We start from the raw sequence: 24,809 nt of genomic DNA, 5'->3' as shown, positions 1-24,809 counted from the left end.
AAAAGCAAAAGCATTATAAAAATTCGAAAAAAAATGGAAATCAAACTGAAGTTACAAGTCAAAAAATATCGATTGCTTTCGCGACGGGAATATGGAATTAATTTTGAGCGGTCCAAAATATGCATTAACTGTACTAAAAGCCTTACTTTGTATGACGGACATCTAACACTTAATGCAAAGATGAGAAAAATGAGTATAATGTACATGATTTAATGAACTAAAATCAAACCAATGAATACGACAATAACAGCTTTGTTCTTCATGCTGATACGATACGCAAATTGGTAGCTAGTTTTCGATCCTTCTCACGAATTGTAAATGTTCAACCCCCACACACAATTCAATAGTCATCATTCCACTCAGACAAGACCATGTGTATTCCACACACACATTTAATGCCCTCTGGGTTTGGCCCCCAGTTGGACAACTAAACACTAAACAAACAAAAAGAAATTGTTTGTTTGGTCCAATGAAATGTCGTGCTCGGTAGTGGAACATTGCAGTCTTTATAAGAACTGCAAACCCCAACTATATAAGCTTGATACTAATCCCAATGCCCAACTGCGAAGAGTGTGTATCTCAACAAAAAAAATCACTCACTAGTGATATGTCATAGAAGACAGTACAAATAGATTAAGTAAGGAACATTCGACAATGGTGAACAATGATGGCAGACACGTCAAATGGGTCGAAAATAGGCACATTAACCCATATAGAATTGGAAACAATTGTCCTTGCACAGTGGCCTAGCGAGGGAGGGTTTGGTAGTTAAACACGCAGCCCCTGCTAAACCAAAATTAGGTGGATTGAAAAAAATATATTTTAGCTGACCAATTTAATTAAATGTTATACCGAATAATTTTGGAAGTAGATTGTCTGATCACTACATGGAGAACCTATTGTTTAAGCATCATGAGATCTTTTGGAAAATTATGGGAATGAGATCTTTGTAACTGATTTCTTAGCCGAGATCCCATAGTTGTCAAATGATATTAATATTAAATATTGAGCACTTTTTTGAAGGGATGGTCCGAAATATGGATTAGGAACAAATTTCGAATGCGAAGCTAAGTTTCGATAGGTTGATTGTCTATAAAACATAAACTTGCTCACCGAGAACACGCAGAGTTATGACAAAAACTTAAAATGATTTTTGACGAAAATAACATTTCTGGAAGTAGATGGAAAAATATGATAAGTCAATATCAATTGTTCAAAAGGGCTAATGAGATTTTTGTAAACAAACTTATTTCGCTCATTATTCCACAGCCGAGCTGAATTTCATGAAAAATACACATGAATCGACATCTTTACCCTCGGTAGAATCAATTTCAAATGTTTTCTGTGTTGATATTATAGCAAATTAAGAGAAATCAGCAAAACAAAAGTTTGTTTACAAATCTGATTAGCCCTATTCAAATGTTGATATGGAAATGTCTTTTTCCGTATGTATTCAGCGGGCCAGAAACGCTTTTTATGGACATTTGATTTTTGTTGTATTATCAATTATATCAATAATCTCTAATCAGGATAGGAATTTATAAAAAAAACTTATTTTAATCCACCTAGTGGTGCAATTGTGCATTTCTCATTTGTCTAAACTACGATTTCATGGCTCATTATTTTTAATACAATGGTGGAAATGTATATTACATATTCAGTACGATTTGCACATAGTACATACAATGGATCGACAGACACGATTTTGAGATACTATGTGTCGACACTGAAGCATCGCTTGAAACCAGCGGTGGATCAAGGAGGAAGATCCGTTAAGAAATTTTAAACTAGTTATAATTTTAAAGTAGCAACCCCTTACTTCATATTCCTACCTAAGCCAATACAAGCCAAAAAAGGCCGGGATTAGGTTGACGATTTTTAGAGCGATTGCATAACATTTCTATATGAGAAAGGCAAAAAATCAAAATATTTCAAGTTATTTTCAATAATTGGTATATATTTGAGCACTGAATTGAATGGCGAATGGTCACGATTACACCCATTCGAAATTTTAAACTTTGGTTATTTAGTATCTTTGAAGAATTTTCCAACGCAAAAAAGCACATATTTTGAAAAAAATAATTTTTGCTGTTATTCCTCCCAGAAGTAATTATGGAGAATTTACTCTTCCAACAAATTTAGTTCGAGACTTGAGGTCGTCAACAAAATTTTCGAAAATGCTATTTTAAACAACTTTGTTGAAGACCTGATTACTCCGTATATTCAAAGTATCGGAATATATTAGACTATAAGGGAAAGAAAACCTTTGAAACAAGTTATTCTGCTATTGCTGAATTTAGGGGCCGTATACAAATGACGTAGCTTTTTTCGGCGATTTTTGACCCCTCCCTCCCCCCTCGTAGCATTTGGTCACAAAATTCTAACCTCCCCCTCATTAATAACGTAGCATTTACCTACCCTAATTACAAATGTTTTTCAATTATTTTAAATACATGTCCTCTCAAAATGTTTGACAACTTTTATCAGCATTTTCATTATAACAGCAAATCGCGTGTAAAATAAGCCCATTTCATGAGAAATATAGTGTTGATAGCTTTGTTTTGAATTTTATATGTCAAGGGTAGCATGAAGAGAAGTTCTCTCAGTTCACAATCCTGCAGCTGCCAATGATTCTAAGAAGCATACGTTCATCCAAATTACTAAATTTTATTTGGTTGAATCCGAAGTGAAAATTTAATGCAGCTTCCAAACTAAGTCTACTAGTTAGCAACATTAGCTAACTAATGTAGCAAGTTAAATCCGCATACAAAATCTTTTCGTATTTTTGCGAACTTGTAATTCCGCGAATCGTAAAATTTATCTCATGAAAAACCGTATCAAAAGTAACTTGTTTGAATTTAAATTTATTTCACTTGAAAATGGAGGATCATTAAATTGTTTTCTCTAAACAATGGGTTAAAACTTAATGCTACGTCGCACAACTTCTGACCCTACCCTCCCCCTCGTCACACTTCGTCACAAATTTGGTATACCCTCCCTACCCCCCAAAATGCTACGTCATTTATGCATGGCCCCTTATTGAATCTGTTTATACACAATAAAATTGAGAATCCATTCATATTAACTCTCTTACATAAAAAAGTTATATTGTTGAAAAGTGGCTTTAAGAAAATGTCCAAAATATCGGTTTATATCGATCTATATATACGATGTGTTGCATTCATGTAGCCTTTATATTTTCAACAAAGTTGTTCAAAATGCCATTAGCAACAACTTTGCTGAAGACACCAAGTCTCTTACTAGTTTTGAAGAGTTAATTCTCCGTAATCACTACTAGCAGAATTTATCCATAAACTTACCATAGTAAACGCTAGTTTTGGAAAACTTCTACGAAGTTGTTGAAACTTTGAGGTGGATGGTTTCGAAATTATGTTATCTTGGACGTTGAAAAAGTATACGAACATTTATTTCACTTTAAAAGTGCAGTTTTTTTAGCTTCATTGACTGCTATACAAGAAAATAATCTATGAAGATTTCAAAGCTGTTCCATATTGATTCTTCTCGTTTGTAGACTTGGAATGGCATCTATTGGACTATTTGTTTGTAAACTTTCAAAAATTTATCAAACTTACAATAAACTTTAGCATTTTCGAAAAACCAACGATTTTTAACCAAATTTCTGGCTACGCCACTGTCTTTACAGTATTTTTAGGCTACTTTCACTGAGAACATTTGTGCCAAGAATGTTTTCCGCTAGGACATTCACAATTCGAAAAGCACCATTAAATTGTGCGATTTCAATTTTGAATAAAATTTATTGCTGTCAATGTTTCGACATGCAACATCCAATCGGGTCGTGTTATGCAAATGTATCCCTTCCCACCTTTCTTGCTTTGAGCTCCTCTGGTAAATCCGTCATAATAATAGTAAATCTATACAACCTACCTACATTACACAGATGCACGAGTTGCAAGGCATTTGATTTGTGGGGCTATTTTTGCTCCAGGATACAGGAACTCCTCCTTTCCGTAAATGTATAGTAACACAAATAGATTCCTCGGGTTATTGCCTTGGATTTCTTACAGCTACTCGGTGCAAGGCGTTGTTTCGCTAGCTGACACGAAAACGCGACGTCGCATCGCATTGTTTGGCGATAAATCTTAGGCAAGTTCACGTTGCTAGATTATCGGGAACTTGTTTTCTTCTTCTGAATGGGATGACGCCTTGCTTATTATTGATTGTTGCTCAGTTGGTAATTTGTAGCTTGATGTCAATAATATAAGAACATTGCAAATCTCTTCATTTGTTAGTTAGACATTTAGTGCGGGTATCGTAATAATCGTTTAAAAAGTCGCTTTTTCATATAAACAGTTTAGCACATAGCGGACGACATCCGCACGGGAAGTACGTAGTGATGGGAATTTCCACGAGCCACTCACTCTAGTTACTAAAGTGATATCTTTGCACTATCGGTGTTGAACCTAACCTTGAAAGGTAAGCTCCGAAGCGATTATTTCAGGACCGTTATCATTGGAGGTGACGAAAACTATAGCACCACTAATAATGCACCAGCGAGCGGGCGTATGCGTGTTTGAGTTAGGTATCATCACCTTTGGCGACTTGTTGGGTGTGATTGGAAAGACCCCCGGCGTGAGACGACAGCTCAAATCAATCGGGCGTGACTCGCGCTATCAGCTGGTTATCGTAGCTTTGCTTCGTTATCGCCGAGTGTGATCAAAACGACCAGCTCTTCCCTGTAAGTACATGAAAGGGTCATTTTCGATTATTTGTAAACATTGGTGCGGGTTGGAAAGTAAACGTTACGAAATTGTTACCATATGTGTAGTTATTGGGGATCAATTATGCGCTTGGAATGTGGACATTTTGGGTGGTAATGAAGAAATGGTAGTGATAATGAAAGGCCGAATTATTCATGTTAATGTCAAATGATTGATAATGAATTTGATTCCAGATAGGTTTTGTATGGAGTGTTACTTTTGGAAATAATGGCTCAGTTCGATTCAATGGGATGAAATATTTCGAAATAAATACAAACTTTTAAGTTTTTCACTAGTTGTTACCTAACATACGCGACTGTGATCACAAGTGGTTACATGGGGTGAAAAAATTCTGGCTCCCAGCGATATTACAGTCAGGTGTAGTTTTTTTTCTAAACATGGCATTCAATGTGAAAACTCTCGAGAGGAGTGCTTGTCTGACTATATGGAGAGACAATAACAAATGCAAGTGGCCTAATACACTGACGGGTCTTTGATGCAGAGACGTGCTGGTGCTGGCGTGTACTGTCTTGAAATGAGATTGGAACAGTCTCATTCACTAGGTAGGTACTGTATTGTATTCCAAGCAGAAATCTTCGCGATTATGTGCGGGACACAACCAGAGCTTGTCCGGCAAAGTCATAAACTTCTGCTCCGATAGTCAGGCTGCAACCAAGGCCTTTAGCTTGAACAAATCCCGGTCCATACAATTCGTAGTTGCTACTCCGTGATTGACCAGAACAAGTGAAATTGCACAAAGAATCAACGAATGGGACCTGGGAGCAGCTATCCATTCGAGAGTTCTATACTTTGCAATGTCAATAACGGCACCGGCCACGTCCATCGGGGAAGGAAAGGAATGTTAGTGCAGCAAACGTTGCTTTGGAGACCGTGTATACCTCTGCATGTCCACGTTTGCCACGGGAAGGACTTTTTGTTAGTAGGATGGGGTACAGAGTCACACAAATCTGGATTCACCTTGATAAGTGATACAATCTATGCAACTCTCAGAAGTGTTATCGTGTGTTTATTGCTTTGGGCAGCAGGCTGCCGAGAATTCATGATAGATTTATCGTTTGTTGAATTAATTTGGAAATGATCGGTTTGTAAAAAAGGCAACTTCAGCTCCGAACTCCCGACAGTCGGGAGTGTCGCTCATGATTAATTGAATCTAACTGCACATGATTAAGTAAATTCATGAAAAGCCAAATTTTTAATGTAACTTTTTCAGTTTTAATATTAGTTCTTATAATATCAAAAATTGATATTTTGAGATCAATTTTATGAAATTTAAAAAAATATCGTGTTCGCCATTTTTTGCTCAATTATAAATCTAATCATGACTTTAGTGACAATGAATGATATTGTTATTCCAAAGATCCACATATTTGGTAATAAAGTTCTGATAACTTTTCAGCGACAATAGCTAGATATGTGGTGCCATGAAACAAATTATTGGCCTTAAAACATCGATTTTAAATTTGTTGTAAAATGGAAAGTGTGGAAGATGAAACCTACATGCTTTCAGGAAACTTTTCCAAAATGTGTCGTTCTACAACTTCGCTGAAGGTCGTTTGGCTCTAGCTAGATTGATAAAAAAGTTAATTGTTTGATCTTGGTAAAATTAGAACCACCCTAACTGTTGTTTTATCAAAAAGAAGAAGCTCACAAACTACGAAAACTTCTCCAAAGACTTAATATACCTAATGCTGCATAGTCGTTATTTTGGGAGAAAATACTCGAGAAAATATTTTTCATTTCGAATTATAAATCCCGTTTCACAGAATTTCGATTCATCTCATTATTGCGACAAGTAAAATTCTCAAAATATGCCCATTTTTTCGTGTTCAACATACACCCCTTAATTGGTTCGAGTAATTTTGACACTTTGCATAAAATCTACCTTTGAACAGCTTGCATCAGTTTTAACAAGCAAGAAAAGTATCAGTGGCGGGCGATGTTACATGTTTCTTTTTTCTTGATTCTAACGACATTCAACTGTGGTAGAGAAAGCTACGAAAAGTTTAAAGCGACAGTACTTAAATTACAGCCGGGATTTGAAACATACAGGTCGGAAACTTGGTCACAGATTTCTGATAAAAGATTGTTGTAATGAATATAATTTTCAGGTGCAGTGTTTTCAGGAATCAAAATATATTGGCTCAATTGGCACGTTACACAGTGGCACCTGTTCATACAAAGCTGTGACAAAATCTTAAAAATTGGTCTATGTTGCTGAAAATTGGGGTTTTCACTAATTTTGGATCGCTTAAGCCATTTCTGCTACCAGTTTTGAAAGTCCAATTTTGGCTTTTTCGATTACTTTTATGTAAACCCATTCGAAGGCGCTAGTCGTTAAGTGGTTAATATATACGTTAATCATAGTTGCCAATCACATCGGATAGCAGAAATGGTTTACAAAACAATAAAAATCACTAATTTTTCTGTAATATGTTGTTTATTCAATCAATTTGTAAGGAGATTTATGAGCTACAGGGCGTCTCCATATGGGTATTTTCAAAAACATAGATATTAAAACTACGGCGCAAAAATTCGCAAGATGAGGCTTGTATTATCTTGAAACTACACTAAATTTTGATTCAGATTCATGATAAGAGACCCATGGGAGCCCATCTCAAAAATTGGAAGACGTATAAAGATAAATTACTGATATGACATTGAACTTCTCAATCACTTTTTCTTGATACAGAACAAAGGTACATCATTTCTGCACAAAACCCTCACTTTTATAGTTTGGCATATTCATTCTTCTTTCCTAAAGAAAGGCTCCAATCGGCCATGTAGAACTTGAGAAATCATCATTTGAAGTTCTACGGTACTAACACTTCAAATGAATTGAATTGAACAGAAATCCCCGGCATCACTTGCTTAAACGATATGTTAGAAATTCAGTTTTCATTCGATTATCGTAAAATTTTAACGAACTTTTATTCAAACTGAAAGAAAAGCAAAATAAATATTTCCAAATAAACTACATGACATTGAATTTTGGGGTTTTGTTACCCATCGTGCCACTGTGCGTTCCTCATGTTATTCGGAGATCTGTGCTTTGCCATGTCGTCTCATCACATTCCTGATGGGAAGGGGAAGGGAGGTGAAAGAAAAAAGTTAAGGAAATGGAAAATGATAACACAATACAATGACAACACAAAACAATAAACAGGTTGGATTTTTGACTCCAAAAAGAAAAATAATGAACCCTACTAACAAAGCCTATAGCTCTTTACCGCACTGGGTTAGGAACAATAGCATATCTTTGGGTTTTGGCTCCATGTACAAAGATTCAGCTGTATGGAGAACCAAAAACCCGGAAATTTAATTGTATTACTGTTGGGCAGTAACATATCAAATGATATGAGGTTCCGTGATTGAATTTATAATACTCACACGGCTTGATATTTGAAGAAAAATTATATTTTGCTGGTAAGAGTTAGACTAAACCTGAACAGAATCAAATAACAAAATTATAACAGAATGGCAAACTGTGTTAAAATTTTGGTCTCGTTAGTAGTTAGAATTACAGAAAATTATAATAAGTATCAACACAAGATATAGTGATGATAGATTTTTGTTAGAATCTTACGATCGGGAAGTGACCAAATGTATTCGGGTTGAATGCTCAAAAAACCTATTGAACATGTATGTTTTTCAGATATTTAATATCTTTTTTTGGACTGAGAAGCTTTTCGTAAAGATTCATGAGCTGACTCATAGTAGAGATGGTCGGGTTCGGGTTTTCGGACCCGAAACCCGGACCCGACCCGAACCCGACGGGTTTCGGGTCGGGTTCGGGTTCTGTAAATTTAAGCTTCTCGGGTTCGGGTCGGGTTCCGGGTTCTCAAATTTGAAATTCTCGGGTTCGGGTCGGGTCTGGGTTTTTAAAATATTGAACTTTCGGGCTCGGGTCGGGTTCGGGTTTTTCTAATTACAAATTATTGGGGTCGGGTCGGGTTCGGGTTTTGAACAAAACAACCCAACCATGTCATGACACTGTTTGCGTCTATACACAAAACGCAGTCTTTTTGTAGTAGTGAATTATACTTCCTGATACGAATGGATGACACATATAACCGTACCAAATGTTAGCACCTCTGGATTGCTAGAATTCGTCGTATTTTCTGGTGCTCAAATATTGTATCATTCTTGCATAAAATTTCGTCTCTTCAGATTCGCAAACTGACTGAATTATTTAATTTTTTAAACGAACATTCATGAGAGAGCATTCAACAATACGTGTTTCACATCTAAAATCTCTTATTTTTCATGATAATTAGTAATAAACCAAGTCAACGGGAATTTATCGGAAAATATCGGTTCAACTTTCTATAATGGAATATAAATTTCGACAGATACTTTAAAACCGATACTTAGGCCGTGGCGACTTTTTCTCTTCGTAAATGGTTTTGTGGGGTACATTCGTACCCCAGAGCTGAAATCGCTTTAATATGTCTAATTTTTATAATTAAATTGGATAGTGTTATTCTAAAATCATTCGTAAAGTAAACTGGTTAAAAATATTCGTGTTTTGACTATTGAATTATATAATATTTCATTTTGTATAGAACAAGTCTTTAAAATACGTCAAAATTCCCTTTTTTCTTCTTTATGTGCTACTGCTCGTGATTTGGACATTCCAAGATGTACATTGAATTCCATTTTCTTCATGTTACAATTCAATAACATAAAATTCATTGATTTATCATTGAAAAACCATAAAATTTAGGTAATATCTGTACTAAATCAACCAAAAACATAAGCGGTCGGGTTTACCCCACCATTTTTTAAAACAGTATCAATGAACATTTTCCTAAAAAGGTTATATATTCCTTGTTTGGACGTGAGTCTTTGTTTTTACCTTTCTTAGGGATTATTTATGAACGTGTCCACTGAAAAACAGACAGAGAAAGAATGACCGGAACAGTGAGAATGAAGAAACGGTGAAAACTCACCTTTATTGGAAACACTGAGAACAGATATGTCCTCAAGCAGGAATCGAACCTGCGATCTCCCAGTCTCTAGTTGGGTGCGTTAACCACTCCGCCATCGAGGAACTGTTCCCAACAGTTTTTGTGATCACCGCTGCAGCCTCCAATACCTCCTAATTGACCCATCGACCCCCAATGTCTCCTATAAGTAGATCGTCACCTCTCCCTCTCACCGATCGGGCCAAATCTCCCTCGTTATCTATTTTTAGACTCACGCCCAAACAAGGAATATATAAATCCATCAACGGCTGGATTTGTCGTTAGCTTCTGCCGATAGGCTTTGAGGGCAGACATCAACATGCCCCTCCATAGCTCCTTCACTGCCAACTGTCTGGTGGCGACTGAGTTAGGAAATGGGGCAAACAGTGATAATAAATATCTCAAGCCTTGAGCGCAGTTCACTACAGGGTTGCCAAAATTAAATCTGTATTTTGTCCTAAAAAATCTTTTCATCTGTATTTACTCTTTGACAAATCTGTGTCGATATCTGTATCGAAGCAGTTGAGTCGTTGAGAGAGCGAACCATTTCAAAAGCTGACATATGGATAGTTATTTAGAATTGACAGCTGCGATGACCACAAGTTGGTAGAGGTGTGAACATTTGTCGATATTTTAAAATGAGTTTTTTTTTCTTATTACATTAAGTATGACAGTCATAGCCTCGAAAAGTAAACATTCACATCATGAAATAACCCAAATAAATCTTTACACAACACGTTATCGTTTCCATCTTTATCCCTTCCATCTTTATCCCTTAATTTTGTATTGAAAAATATTGACAACCTCAATTAGGTACAGAAAATGTTTCCACCTTTTCATTCTGCATCATGGGAAAAAATTTAACCATCGAGCTGTCAAATTTAACTATCGCTCTGTCAATTTTAACCATGTTCCATAGTAGAGTTATTTTGCAAATAACTTTTGAAGTGTCATATTTTAACTAAAAGTTAAAAATTTCACCAAATGGTTCACAGCCTAAGTCGACCAATGTAGCTGTCTAATTTTCGGACAAAAAATTGAGAATTCACAAAGTCACAGAGCATTACAATTAACGTTTCTGGAAATAGACTTCAGCCAGGCCTTTGCTGGGTGCTAACCTGAGTGCATTACAAATCTTTACCTTTCAGAATGAGCGACCACTCGAAAAAGTGAAAATATATTGATTTATTTTTAATTAAGGCTGTGCACGCAGACGAAGTCGACATAAATAATGACTTTTACTGTGAGCCGTGTTTACCAATACTGCTATTTAACTGTGAAGCAATGTTTGTAAACACGGCTCACAGTAAAAGTCATTTTTAAGTCGATTTCATCGGCGTGCACAGCCAAATAAAGAGGGCTAAGCTGAGAGAGACACAGAGGAACTATTACTGAAACTAAAAAAATATTTCTAAAATAGGTTTTGTAACATCACTTCTCAAAAATCTGTATATCTGCACATACACACATCTGAAACTGGCTGAAAAATCTGTATAAATACAGATTATTCTCTATTTTTGGTAACCCTGGTCCACTAGACCTAAAAATAGATAACGAGAGAGATTTGGCCCGATCGGTGAGAGGGAGAGGTGACGATCTGCTCTTTTCAATAATGGTGAGTTTTCACCGTTTCTTCGTTCTCACTGTTCCCGTCATTCTTTCTCTATCTGTTTTCCAGTGGACACGTTCGTAAAAAAGGTTGTTTTTCAAAATATTCCCAAGATGTGAATAAAAGAAATTACCCCACCTTACCCTAAGTATGTTCCAGAGCCTGAACTGCAGAAGATAACGAATCGAATGATGCGTCTTGCATACTATATATACAAATCATATTCACGAATGTGTGCCTCTTTCATCCACAAAAGCAAAAATTACGATACTGATCCAAGCGCAATTTCTAATTTCTTTGATATAGTGCTTTGTTATATCAAATAACAGATACTGTTATTCTGCAGAGTTAGAACTTATACAATTTTACACAAGTATCGATATTTTGCTTTTAAAAAAAAGAAAAAAAAGTTTTTTGAATTATGTACACATGACAAAACACTAACGAAAACGGTTTTGTGGGGTACATTTGGTCGGTGTTAAGTCAGACCGGACTAAGTCGCAAAACATCAAAAAATGAGATAACGATAGCACCGGATAAAGAATTTCTTCAGCTACATTCGACTTTTGCCAAATTTGAAGTACGTAACCATAAACAAAAATTATTGCAAAAAATAATTTCCAATTATAACGTAGAGGATGCTGCGATTCAGACTTTAAACCCGTTTTTCTCGAAATCAATATTTTGTCACTTAGTCCGGTCTGACTTAACACCGACCATTTGTACCCTAAACAAACTTTAAGCGAGCACTGTTAAGTTGGTCAAACGAAACAAATAGGTTGTACCTGCTTTAACGGAAGTTTAATAATCAAATTAGTTTATGATAAAGATTGCTTGCAATTAAAATAAACTGTAACGGAAAAATAAGGATTTGAACTCACAAATTTGGTGGTACTTTAGTGTCATTATGGCGGCTCAAATTTAAAAAGGGCGCATTATTTTTTAAAAGCAGATAGTTTAGGTCAAATTTTCTAGAGACTGTCTTTGTTCCATCAGACCTAAACCTAGCTTCACTTCCGCCAGGTTTCGATGTTCACGACACTCATATGGTGATGGTATAATAGCACCACTATCAAATCAGTGGTACATATATGAAACAAGCACTTTCTGTCAGATTGTTCCCGGGCTGAGCTGTTGCATGATCCGGATTCCTTCATGAAAATACATGAATTTCCACGAACTTAAGGAATTGATCGCAAAAATTTGGTATGTTCTGTTGAAGCCATTAACGGATTTTTAAAAGTTTGGAGTCGTTCCTTTGGAGATGTCGAAGCATGTCTAGTGGCGCGCTTACCGTATAATCTGAAGCATAAAATAACTTTGATACCCCATCATAGAACGTCCTAACGCTAATGATGGAACATCAAGAACACGTCAGAAAATCTTGATTGATACCCTTCGATACAGGTTTGACCGTACCAACCAGTAACGTGGGTGACGTCATGTAAACTGTCGAATACGAATTGCCAATTGTCATAGCTTAATTTAGTACATGTAATAAATAATACGAAACTGCCTTGCAGGAATGGTTTCTGATAAAAAATAGAAATTTTGGTTAAGTACGACGGGCAAGGTTGTTGGAAACTGTGACTGTTAAGATATCGACGATTTATAAGCTTCTCAGAACATTACAAATTCGACGTTCAATAATAGTAAATATAAATGCGGATTCTACTCGGCAGTGATTTGTTTTGCCATATGCAGATATAACTCAAAGCGTATGGTGCTACTTCAGATTCGAGTGATTCTACTATTCTTATATGAGCCTAGAGTCCAGCTCGGGTGCCTAGAATTAAAAATCTTCGAGATCTTTGATTGATTCTCCGTATTAGCAAGTTGGATTCGGATCGGGCTTCTCAAATTTTAAATTTTCGGGTTCGGGTCGGGTTCGGGTTCTCAAATTTTAAAATTCTCGGGTCGGGTCGGATTCGGGTTTTACAAAATTTTCATTCTCGGGTACGGGTCGGGTTCGGGTTTTTAATTTTTGAAATGTTCGGGCTCGGGTCGGGTTCGGGTTTTTCAAATTTTATAATTTCGGGCTCGGGTCGGGTTCTGTTTTTTTAATTTTCATGCTCTCGCGTTCGGGTCGGGTTTGAGTTCGAAAAAATTGAAACCCGACCATCTCTAACTCATACTAGTAGTTTCCGGTACGTCCAGCCATGCGTGACCAGTCCTTTAGATCCGGGACTGTCCCGATTAATCCAAGACATTAGGTCACTTTAGTTTAGAAAGAGGGAGACTGAATCGCTCAAATCTTTCAAAATCTCTCTTGGTAAGAAGAGACATGTTTCTCTGGAGGGCAATCATGTGAACTGACAAAAGAGACATATTCCACGACTGGTATGAATAGTGAATATGACGTGGACACATTTTCTACACAGTGCAACTCATTTCTACCATTTCACTCATTTTGCTTTGAATATGCCATATATGGAACCGACATAAAATGAAAACTAACTCCTTTTAAGGTGTTGGGAAATTTAATAAAGCTTATCCTGGAATTTATTTGACTTGTCACTTAGCACCCATTCGATGCAAGAACATACCACTGGTGCCAACAGTTTAACCCCACAACACCACCTTCAATTCGCTCTCAATTCCAATGTCTTTGTCCCCATTTAACATTGTCGCTAAAATACAACCGTCCTTTCGGTCAAGAAAAGCCGCCGATTTTATTAGCGGGATTTTATAGAAATTCTGCGAGCAATTTGTCACCCCTTGTCATTGTTCTGCTTCGCACTATCAGGCTGAGACCGGTTGACTGGAAGTGTAGTGTATATAAGTAGGTTGCCACTATCAGCCAACGTCGATCTTGATCTGCCGAGGTTCCGCCGTCGCCGTTGGTCGTGAAATGGGCCTGCACGCGCAGAATCGATAATGTGCTACGGCCCTCCTAATGTGTGCTGATACAGTCCGTCAATGAATCGGAGCCGGTGGACGAAGCGCGTAATATCCTTGCCATCTGATCGTTCGTTTGGGTATTTTATGTGAATTTCAATTAAGCTCCGGTGAGTGCTGGGATTGCGAAATGTCGCCTCTAGAACTAATTCTATGGGACTCATTTCGGATGGGAAAGTTGTAGCGAGAAGTAGGTGCTCGCGCTATGGAGTTAATTGCTTTAATTTGTGTTCTTCTGCTGTCGTCGGTCACTTGTTCGAATGGTTTTTCGGTAATAGTGAATATTCTCATTTGACGATGTATCTAATGCTATTTTTATTTTTATGTCAACAGCTGTACCTGTCACAATTCGGATACCTCAGCGCAAAGTTCCGGAATCCCACCAGTGGGAACCTGTTAGATAAGGACACATGGGAGAAAGCTATCATGGAGTTCCAGAGTTTTGCCGGGTTGAACACGACCGGTGAGCTGGACAATGAAACGATGGAGCTAATGTCACTGCCACGGTGTGGAGTACGGGACAAGGTGGGTTTCGGATCGGATTCCCGATCGAAACGATATGCCCTGCAGGGCAGCCGATGGAAGGTGAAAGCGCTTACCTACCGGATATCCAAGTACCCCTCGAAACTGGACCGAACCGAGGTAGACAAGGAAATTGCAAAAGCATTCTCGGTGTGGAGCGAGTACACCGATCTAACATTCACACCAAAGAAAAGTGCTCCAGTGCACATAGATATTAGGTTCGAATTGAATGAACACGGTGATGGTGATCCTTTCGACGGACCAGGTGGTACCTTAGCCCATGCGTACTTCCCAGTATACGGAGGAGATGCTCACTTTGATGATGCGGAGTTCTGGACAATCGGAAAAAGCCGGGGGACAAACTTGTTTCAGGTAGCCGCGCACGAATTTGGTCATTCACTAGGGTTGAGTCACTCCGATGTACGATCGGCACTGATGGCACCGTTCTACCGTGGGTATGATCCAGTATTCCGGTTAGATTCCGATGATGTTCAGGTGAGTTGAAACCGTTGCAAATGTAATCATCATCCGTGGCAATAGTATTGTTGATTTTAGGGAATCCAAGCTCTCTACGGACGAAAAACTAGCAATAGCGGCGGATTCAATCCACCTCGACCGACACAACGACCGGTGCAGAAAGATCCTGATTCGGAGCTATGCTCCTCGCCCAAGATCGATGCTATGTTCAACGGTGCTGACGGCAATACCTATGCCTTCAAGGGAGACATGTACTATAAGCTAACCGAAAATGCAGTTGCTGAAGGTTATCCGCGGAGAATTTCCGAAGGGTGGCCAGGACTACCAGGTCTGTTGGGATAGCTGTGTGTTGTGCTAAGAGAAAAATTGAAATAATATTCAAATATTTTTTCAGGAAACATCGACGCAGCGTTTACATACAAAAACGGAAAAACGTACTTCTTCCAGGGGACCAAATACTGGCGGTACTCGGGCCGGCAGGTCGATGGAGACTATCCGAAAGAGATCAGCGAAGGATTCACCGGTATTCCGGACCATCTGGATGCTGCTATGGTATGGGGCGGTAACGGCAAGATCTATTTCTACAAGGGCAGTAAATTCTGGCGGTTCGATCCGCTGAAGAGACCCCCGGTCAAATCGACCTACCCGAAACCGATCTCCAACTGGGAGGGACTGCCGAACAATATCGACGCAGCCCTACAGTACACCAATGGTTACACGTACTTCTTCAAGGACGATAAGTACTATCGGTTTAACGATAGGACGTTCGCCGTAAGATTTGTTTTTGTTTTCGTTTTAGCTGAAAGACAGTAGCTAAGAGTTTTCGTTACATTTTAGATCGATGAATCAGACCCACCATTCCCGCGTCCGGTAGCGCATTGGTGGTACGGCTGTAAGAACTCCCCCTCGACGTTCAACACGCTAGGTAATATTAAAGCAGTTAAGAAAGAAGATGTCGAGCACGACAATGTCGCCGATGATTTGATTTTGGATGCGGGTGAGTGAAACCGACCTCTCTGAAGCCTGTCTATCTCTTCCATCTTTTCTATTGAAAGTATTTCTGCATCTCGGTGAAAAACTTTAAAATTGAAATAGTCACGCATCTGACAGTATATGGCCAATGCAATCGATGCTCGGCTGTAGAGCTTCCATGATCATGCTATTATCAGAATTACGGCGAATTTTGAATGAATCTCTTCTGTTGCTGAGGGGTCTGTTGAAACGGTTCTAATGGTGATTGTCGTTCACTGCGTTCTGTTTTCGTTGTAGATGTGTGATCAGAATTTGTTTGTCCAGTGGTTGTGGTGTTGGTTTGGAATGCAATGAGTGTACTTATGACTGAGACTGTAATGTGATTGTGTGTTTAGTCTTATATATGATGGTTTCTGCTGGGAAAACACTATATATTAACTGCATCCATTCATTTCAATTCTGTTCTGTCCCCTCGTGATCTTTTCAGAAAATTACTAGCGTAGTTTTTCTCTTAGTTGGTTCTTGGTTGAATAAATTTATATTGTTACTGTGTAACACCCTCAATGGAGCCGATTGCACGTCTTTACTCAAGAATGTTATTTTTTGTAGCGGAGAAACCTGGAAAGATCGTAAATAATTGTTTTTCGTGGAATTTCTGGTCCCAAGATTGCCCATTGTGCAGTGGTCGAATAGACATAGAGTTACTTTTAGACACTTCACTAGTATTGTTTAGATGTACTTAGAAAATTTTGGAAATGATTCGATTCGCTTGAAGGAAATTTCAAAAAAAAAATAAGTTCATGTAAACAGCACTTGCTAACTGTCAACGATAAACACTTCTTTTCATTTGTGACGTGACCTTAAAATATGCAATAGGTTTCTTTTCAGTCACAGCTCGCCTCATTTTTTCAACAAACCACTAGTACCATTTACATGGGTTTAGACAAGAATATTATCAACGTTTCGGTGCGCTCGAAGCAAATCGCAGAAAATTTAAAAATACGAGTCATGCTTTGGCTAGAAAATTTTAGATCTACCTGTATCCGCCTATATGCTGTATCCGAGGGCGCCAACATGAGCTGTGCAAAGAAGAGAAATTGAATACGGACATATTCAGAACAATTACTAAAAAATACCTACTCTGCAACTTTGTAGTTAAGCCACCTAGTTTCTATTTGTCACCGTTGAAAATTAGTGTTCGCGCCCATTATGCGGTAACATATGGAACTAAAATTTCCTAGTCAAAATATGACTTGTATTATTAACTTTAATTCCTCCATTCATACTATTAAGCTAAACCCCACCATTATTTCACAAAAATATATAGTTCGTGGAAATCGAGTACTGATACACAACTACGCGTGGTTAAGCCCCATACAAAACTGGTTCAAGCATCACTTCTTTAAAATTTTAATAACTTCTTCGGACAAAGTCGGATTGACTTGCAGCCTTCGACAAAGTTGTACACAATAAAATTATCTTTCTTAGTTTTACTTGTCGTCATAATCTGATAAACACAGTGCTACCGAACGGTGAAATTGCCAGCTAGTGGGTTTTAGCTAGACTTTTTCGATTTGCTTTAAATTTGGAACAAGCACTCCTGGTGGGAAAAGAAATCGACTCAGGAGCAGCGATGTCAGATCAACGCAAATCTCCGTAGATCTACGGATTTTATGATTTTCTGCGCATCTACGGATAAAATCTAAAGAAAAGTATTTTTTGTACGGAAATCTACGGATTTATCTCCGGCGTACTTTTCAAGAAGGTTATCAACATTATCCACGGTTATATTATTAAACATAGATCTTAAAATAAAAATCTGCAAATGTTCGTCGAGCGATAAAACATATGAACGATCGGAAATACAATTCGAAAGTGCAGACCCTGTGTTACAAAATGTTTTTCATCCTCCATCCGAGCGTCTGTTCTCCATATTAGAGGTGGCTAATGTATTGTCCTTGTGTCAGCGCGGGACTCTAAACAGAGCTGACACGATGGTCCTCCGGTGAGACAGGGGGTTGGGGAAGGCCCAACAAGCCGCCCTGGAAAACTAACCGTTACGAACAATGCAGAAGAAAATACGAATCGGAACAATCGGCAAAGACCTACGCGATGAAATAAGGACAACGATTGGAAACTCGGAACATGGAACTGCAGGTCACTCTGCTTTCCAGCTTTCAACAGAACAATCTATGACGAACTCCAACCATGTAACTTTGAAGTCGTAGCACTGCAGGAACTTTGCTTAGCAGGACAAAAGGTATGGAAAAGCGGGCATCGGGCGGCTACTTTCTATCAGAGCTGTGGCACCACCAACGAGCTGGGAACCGGCTTTGTAGTGCTGTGTAGGATGCATCAACGCGTGATTGGATGGACTCCGATCAACGCAAGGATGTGTAAGTTGAGGATCAAAGGCCGTTTCTTCAACTACAGCATCATCAACGTACACTGCCCATACGATGGGAGAACCGACGATGAGAAGGAAGCGTTCTATGCGAAGCTGGAGGAGGTGTACGACGGCTGTTCGCAACGGGACGTGAAAATCGTCATCGGTGATATGAACGCTCAGGTAGGACGAGAGGTAACGTTTAGACCGGTAATTGGGTCGAACATCTTGCACACCGTGTCAAATGACAACGGCCAACGATGCGTGAACTTCGCAGTCTCTCATGGCATGGTATTCCGAAGTACTTTCTTCCTCCGCAAACATATCCACAAAGCCAGCTAGAGATCACCCGACCAACGCACCGAAAATCAAATCGATCACGTTCTAATCGACGCGCGATCGCTCTCTGATATCACTTACGTTCGTACATACCGCAGGGCGCAAATGTATTCGGACCATTACCTAGTTGCTGTATGCATGCGCTCAAAACTCTCGACGGTGTACAACACTCGTCGTAGTCGGACGCCAAGGCCCAACATTGCGCAACTTCATGACGCCGGGGTTGCCCAAGACTACGCACAGCGGCGGGAAGCGCCACCACCCAAGGAAGAACAGCTGGGCGCAGCTACTCTTGTAGATGGCTGGAGGGAGATCCGTTCCGCCATAGGAAGTACTGTTATAGCGGCACTAGGTACAGCGATTCCGAATCGAGGAAACGACTGGTTCGATGGCGAATGTAAGCAGTTAATAGAGGAGAAGAATGCAGCACGGGAGAGGATGCTGCAGCACGGAACGAGACAGAATGTGAAGTGATAAAAACAAGTACGGAACAGGCAAAGCTCGGTCCACCGGAGAAATAAGCGCCAACAGGAGGAACGAGATCGCGAAGCGATGGAACAACTGTACCGCGTAAACGACACACGGAAGTTCTACGAGTAGCTGAACAGTTCGTGCAAAGGCTACGTCCCGCTAGCCCTATATGTGCAGGGACTTAGACGGCAACCTTCTTACGAACGAGTGTGAGGTGATTGAGAGGTGGAAGTAGTACTATGACGAGCACCTCATCGGTGAAGCAGAAGAGGACGAAGGCGGTATGGCACGGATCTTGGAGAACGCGCAGAAGACGATAGGCTGCCGACCCCTGATCTCCAAAAAGTCAAGGAGGAGATCGGTCGGCTGAAAAACAACAAAGCTGCCGGTGTAGATCAACTACCCAGCGAAAAAAAACCGTATTAAAATACGGTGGTGAAACACTGGCTAAAGCGCTATACTGGGTAATGGTCAAAATTTGGGAGGAGGAGATTCTTCCGGAGGAGTGGATGGAGGGTGTCGTTTGTTCAATCTACAAAAAGGGTGACAAGTTGGATTGCTGCAACTATCGCCCGATCACACTACTTAGCGCCGCCTGCAAGGTCCTCTCTCAAATTCTTTGGCGCTGATTGTCACCATTTACAAGGGAGTTCGTGGGGCACTACCAAGCGGGATTCATGGGTTCCCGCGCCACCACGGACCAAATATTCACGATTCGGCAGGTTCTGCAGAAGGGCCACGAATAAAACGTGCCCACATATCATTTGTTCATCGATTTTAAATCGGCGTATGACACAATCGATTGAGATCAGCTATGACAGATAATGCACGAGTACGGTTTACCGGATAAGCTAACACGATTAGTCAAAGCGACGATGGATCGGGTGATGTGCGTTGTTCGAGTATCAGGGACACTCTCGTGTTCCTTTGAATCTCGAAGAGGGTTACGGCAAGGTGATGGTCTATCGTGCCTGCTGTTCAACGTTGCGTTAGAAGGTGTAATAAGGAGAGCGGGGATAGACACGAGTACCACGATCTTCAGGAAGTCCGTTCAGCTTCTTGGCTTCGCCGACGATATTGACATAATGGCACGGAACTTTGAGGCGATGTCGGAAACGTACATTAGACTGAAAGTTGAAGCCAGCAGGATTGGACTGGCCATCTACGTTTCGAAGACAAAATACATGAGAGGAAGAGGTTTTTAGAGACGACAATGTGAACCTCCCATCCCGAGCTCGGATTGACGGTGACGAAATTGAGATGGTCAACGAATTCACGTATTTGGACTCACTGGTAACCGTCGACAATGATACCAGCAGAGAAATCCAGAGACGGACCTTGGCGGGAAATCGTGCCTACTTTGGACTCCGGAGGACGCTCCGGTCGAACAAAATGCGCCGCCGCACGAAGTTGATTATCTACAAGACGCTGATTAGACCGGTGGTCCTCTACGGCTACTAGACCTGGACTATGCTCGTGAAGGACCAACGCACCCTTGGAGTTTTCGAACGAAAGGTGTTGCGTACCAGCTATGGTGGCGTGCAGATGGAAGACGGAACGTGGCGCAGGCGAATGAACCATGAGTTGCATCAGCTGCTGGAAGAACCATCCATCGCGCATACCACAAAAATAGCCTGGACACGTCGTAAGAATGTCGGACGACGACCCGGTGAAGATGGTTCTTGAGGGCGACCCTACAAGAAGACGGGGACGGTGGATCGACCAGATAGAGGACGACCTGCGGACCGTTCGAAGACTGCGAGGCTGGCGACAAGCAGCAATGGACCGAGTGGAGTGGAGACGGCTTCTGCATATAGCAAGAGTCAACGGTAAGGTAAGTAAGTAAATGGCGGCTTTCATTAGAATCGCATACAGGAACGAGACAAGTGCTGAGCGCTGGCAGCAACTAATCGTCTGTAGCGAGTAAATCGAGGAAGTCCATAGTATCAACTACAATCCGTCTTAGTATGCGTTCTACATCGACACTCCTCCTTAATGACTGTATTGCGTGCTGTAACGGCATGACCAGTGGCGGATCCAAGGGGAGGGTCTTGGGGGTCCGCACTCCCTCCGAATTTTTTTTAACTTGTTGAGAAATTTTAAATTAGCTTCAATTTTATATTAGTTTTAAACTTAAAATCAAATCAAATTTGACCACCAAAATTGATTTTCATTAAATGATTTTTTGACGCAAGATGCATTGTACAATGTTCATTACAATATGAAAAATCGGACCCTTCCCGAAATTTTTTTCTGGATCCGCTCCTGGGCATGACAAAACGTCGCGGAATCCTCGCGACCCTACTTTGAAGAATATGAAGTTCAAAGTGATAACGTCAATGCCATTTTTCACAAGCGGGATAATTTAAACCATCATTGGTCATGTTTTCGACCGCTTTCTTGCAAAGACTGAGCTGGCTGTGGGAAAGATACACCCAATACGGTGTAACTACAAAAATATTGCTATTATCGATTTACTTTCCACCACCAACCAGAATGCTGCTCGTTCCAAATCATGGAAATTTGTCAAATATTGTAAATCCTCAATGCTTTTGGGTGGATTGGATGGGCTAATAAAGCTTATCTACAAAAGAAGCCTAATGATTTCCAATGCCTGCCCCCGTTGACTGAGTCCTTTTTTCTTGGAATACCAAAGCGAGTTTCGAGAATGACGTTCAACGATAGACCAGATGTTTACTGTGCGACAATTTCCGAGAATACAACTGGCAAACTCACCATGTGTTTGCGGATTTCAAGACGACGTACTATTCAATGAAACGAAGCCAATTGTAACAGATATTGTTTGAGCAGGGGGTACACAACTAAAGCTCTCTGTTTAAGAGTTCATAACGGATTTCTACAACCCGACCCAGACGAATCTGTTTTTCATCCTGGCAGCATTACTCTTCTGGAATGCTATAGCACGGCTACACTTCAGCAGATCAACAGCACCACAAACGAGAACGACCGGATCTTAGATCTATGCTTCGTTAATGCCAGAGATCAATCACCGCCCTCACCCCGCTAGTAAAGTATGTTCGCCACCATCCGCCTCTACATCTTACACTCCAAGACGTACCGCCTATGAAGTTTTCGAGCCACGCGCCCACCGTGTGTTACAATTATAAGCGGGCCGACTATAGCAGCATTTTGAATATTTTACAAAGTATTAACTGGGATTCTGTGCTAAGCAAGGATGATGTGAACTCCGCCGCTGAAACGTTCTGCCATATAATGAGCTACCTTATCGATCGTCATGTCCCAAAGTGTAATCAGCGAAGTGATCAATCCCCCTGGCAGACAGCCGAGCTACGTCAGCTAAAAACTGCGAAAAGAGCAGCATTACGAAAGTTTACCAAACGCCGTACCTTGTCACTGAGAGCTTATTATGTAAGGCTTAATAACGATTTAAAACAACTGAACAGTTTTTGTTTTTCAAACTACCAACGAAAAATGCAACGTAAGCTTAAGTCGGATCCTAAATCGTTTTTGAGATACGTCAATGAGCAGCGGAAAGAAACCGGCTTACCTTCTACAATGTTTTTGAATAGTGAAGTTGGGCATGATTCACAAGCCATATGCAAATTGTTCGCCTCTAAATTTGCGAGTGTGTTCGTCAGTGAGACTCTGTCCTCGCAGCAGACTGACGTTGCAGCTAGCGGCGTGGCCCAACTCGAACGGTCAGTGAGTGAGATTCGTGTGGAGCACTCGGATATTGTATCAGCAGCATCCAAGCTTAAAGCATCGTCATCTCCTGGGCTAGATGGTGTCCCTGCTGTGCTTTTGAAAGAGTGTATATTTGGTTTGGTGGAACCACTCTGTCAACTATTCAAAATGTCACTGACAACCGCGATTTTTCCTCAATTGTGGAAAGCAGCTTTCATCTTTCCTGTCCACAAAAAAGGTGATAAGAGAAACATTGACAATTATCGAGGAATTTCTGCGCTCTGTGCCATTTCCAAGCTCTTTGAGTTAGTCGTGGTGGAGTCAGTGTTTTTTCACTGTTAGGAATATATTTCTAAAGACCAACACGGATTCATGCCGAATCGATCTACGTCGACGAATCTATTATCTCTAACCTCTTTTGTGTCCGAAGGGTTCGATGCGAATCAACAAACTGATGTTATATATACTGACTTATCTGCAGCTTTCGACAAAATCAATCACGATATCGCAGTCGCTAAATTGGAAAAACTTGGCTTCAGTGGATCACTCCTGCGATGGTTTCAATCTTATCTCGTTGGCCGTTAACTCAGTGTGAACATAGGTGATGCATACTCCAAACTGTTCTCCGCAACGTCTGGTATTCCGCAAGGAAGTCATCTCGGACCATTTATATTCACTCTCTATTTCAACGATGTAAACTATCAGCTGAAAGGACCACGGTTGTCGTATGCAGATGATCTAAAAATTTTCAACAGAATTAGGAGCCGAACGGACGCACAATATTTGCAGCAGCAATTCGACACTTTCAGCAGATGGTGTGAAAACAACCGAATGATTCTGAATCCGGCGAAATGTTCTGTGATATCGTTCTCCAGAAAAAAAAGATCCCATTGAGTTTGAATATAACTTGTCTGGAGCTCTTGTTTCCCGGGTGAGCTGCGTTAAGGATCTTGGAGTGCTGTTAGATTCGAAACTTACATTTAGGAATCACATTTCGTATGTTGTTGGTAAAGCATCGCGAAGCCTGGGCTTCATTTTCCGTACGGCTAAATCCTTTACAGACATTTACTGTCTCAAAAGCCAATACTGCTCTTTAGTGCGCTCTACGCTGGAGTATTGTTCGGCGGTCTGGAACCCGAATTACATGAACAGCAGCGATCGAATTGAAGGCGTTCAACGAAAATTTTTACGGTATGCTCTTCGACGCCTGCCTTGGCGCGATCCTGTTCGTCTACCAAGCTATGAGAGTCGGTGTCAACTCATCCAGCTCGATACTCTCCAGCGTCGTAGAGAAACTGCAAGAGCCTTATTCATCTCTGATCTTCTGTCAGGACGCATCGATTCTCCAGATTTACTAGAGCGAGTTAACATCCAAGCAAGGTCCAGAACGTTACGCGGAAACGTTCTTCTAAGAGTGCCGTTTCGACGAACTATTCAAACAGCTAATGCCGCTATCACGGGACTACAACGCCTCTTCAATAGTGTATCACACCTGTTCGACTTTAATTTGTCTCGAATATCATTAAGAAATCGATTCCTGCAGTTTTTTTTAGATGTAATTAGTTTAAGTTTCCATCATTGGGGCCGAGTACGGCCTGTTGATGTGCGTGATAAATAAATAAATAAATAAAAGATAAGATGAAACGTAGTAAGCTTGACAGGTCAAGCCTTAAAATACCCAGAGAGTCATGCGGCTCGTTTGTGACGTTAGATGGATTGAAGCAGGGTGATACACTCTATAATCT

The 24,809-nt window shown here is 40.2% G+C and overlaps 1 protein-coding gene across 8 annotated transcripts in view; it reads left to right on the top strand.

The window, feature by feature from the left end:
• LOC131693610 (matrix metalloproteinase-14) overlaps positions 1-24,809 on the top strand; it is a 141,188-nt gene that overhangs the window by 102,639 nt on the left and 13,740 nt on the right. For 6 of the 8 annotated variants that reach the window (XR_009306293.1, XR_009306291.1, XR_009306292.1 and 3 more), the window contains 4 exons: positions 14,565-15,248; positions 15,309-15,558; positions 15,625-16,001; positions 16,068-16,227. Coding sequence is in view for 4 of the 8 variants with exons in the window: in XM_058981545.1 (XP_058837528.1) it covers positions 14,565-15,248; positions 15,309-15,558; positions 15,625-16,001; positions 16,068-16,227 (1,471 nt within the window). In the remaining 4 variants the exon portion in view is untranslated. The remainder of the gene's footprint in view (positions 1-14,564; positions 15,249-15,308; positions 15,559-15,624; positions 16,002-16,067; positions 16,228-24,809) is intronic. The other 2 variants (XR_009306294.1, XM_058981546.1) reach the window with 1 other exon arrangement.

The sequence above is a fragment of the Topomyia yanbarensis genome, chromosome 3, assembly GCF_030247195.1.
Source record: "Topomyia yanbarensis strain Yona2022 chromosome 3, ASM3024719v1, whole genome shotgun sequence".
In the NCBI taxonomy this organism is placed as follows: domain Eukaryota; kingdom Metazoa; phylum Arthropoda; class Insecta; order Diptera; family Culicidae; genus Topomyia; species Topomyia yanbarensis.
The sequence above is the reverse complement of the archived record's forward strand: the minus strand, read 5'-3'. Positions and strand labels throughout refer to the sequence as shown.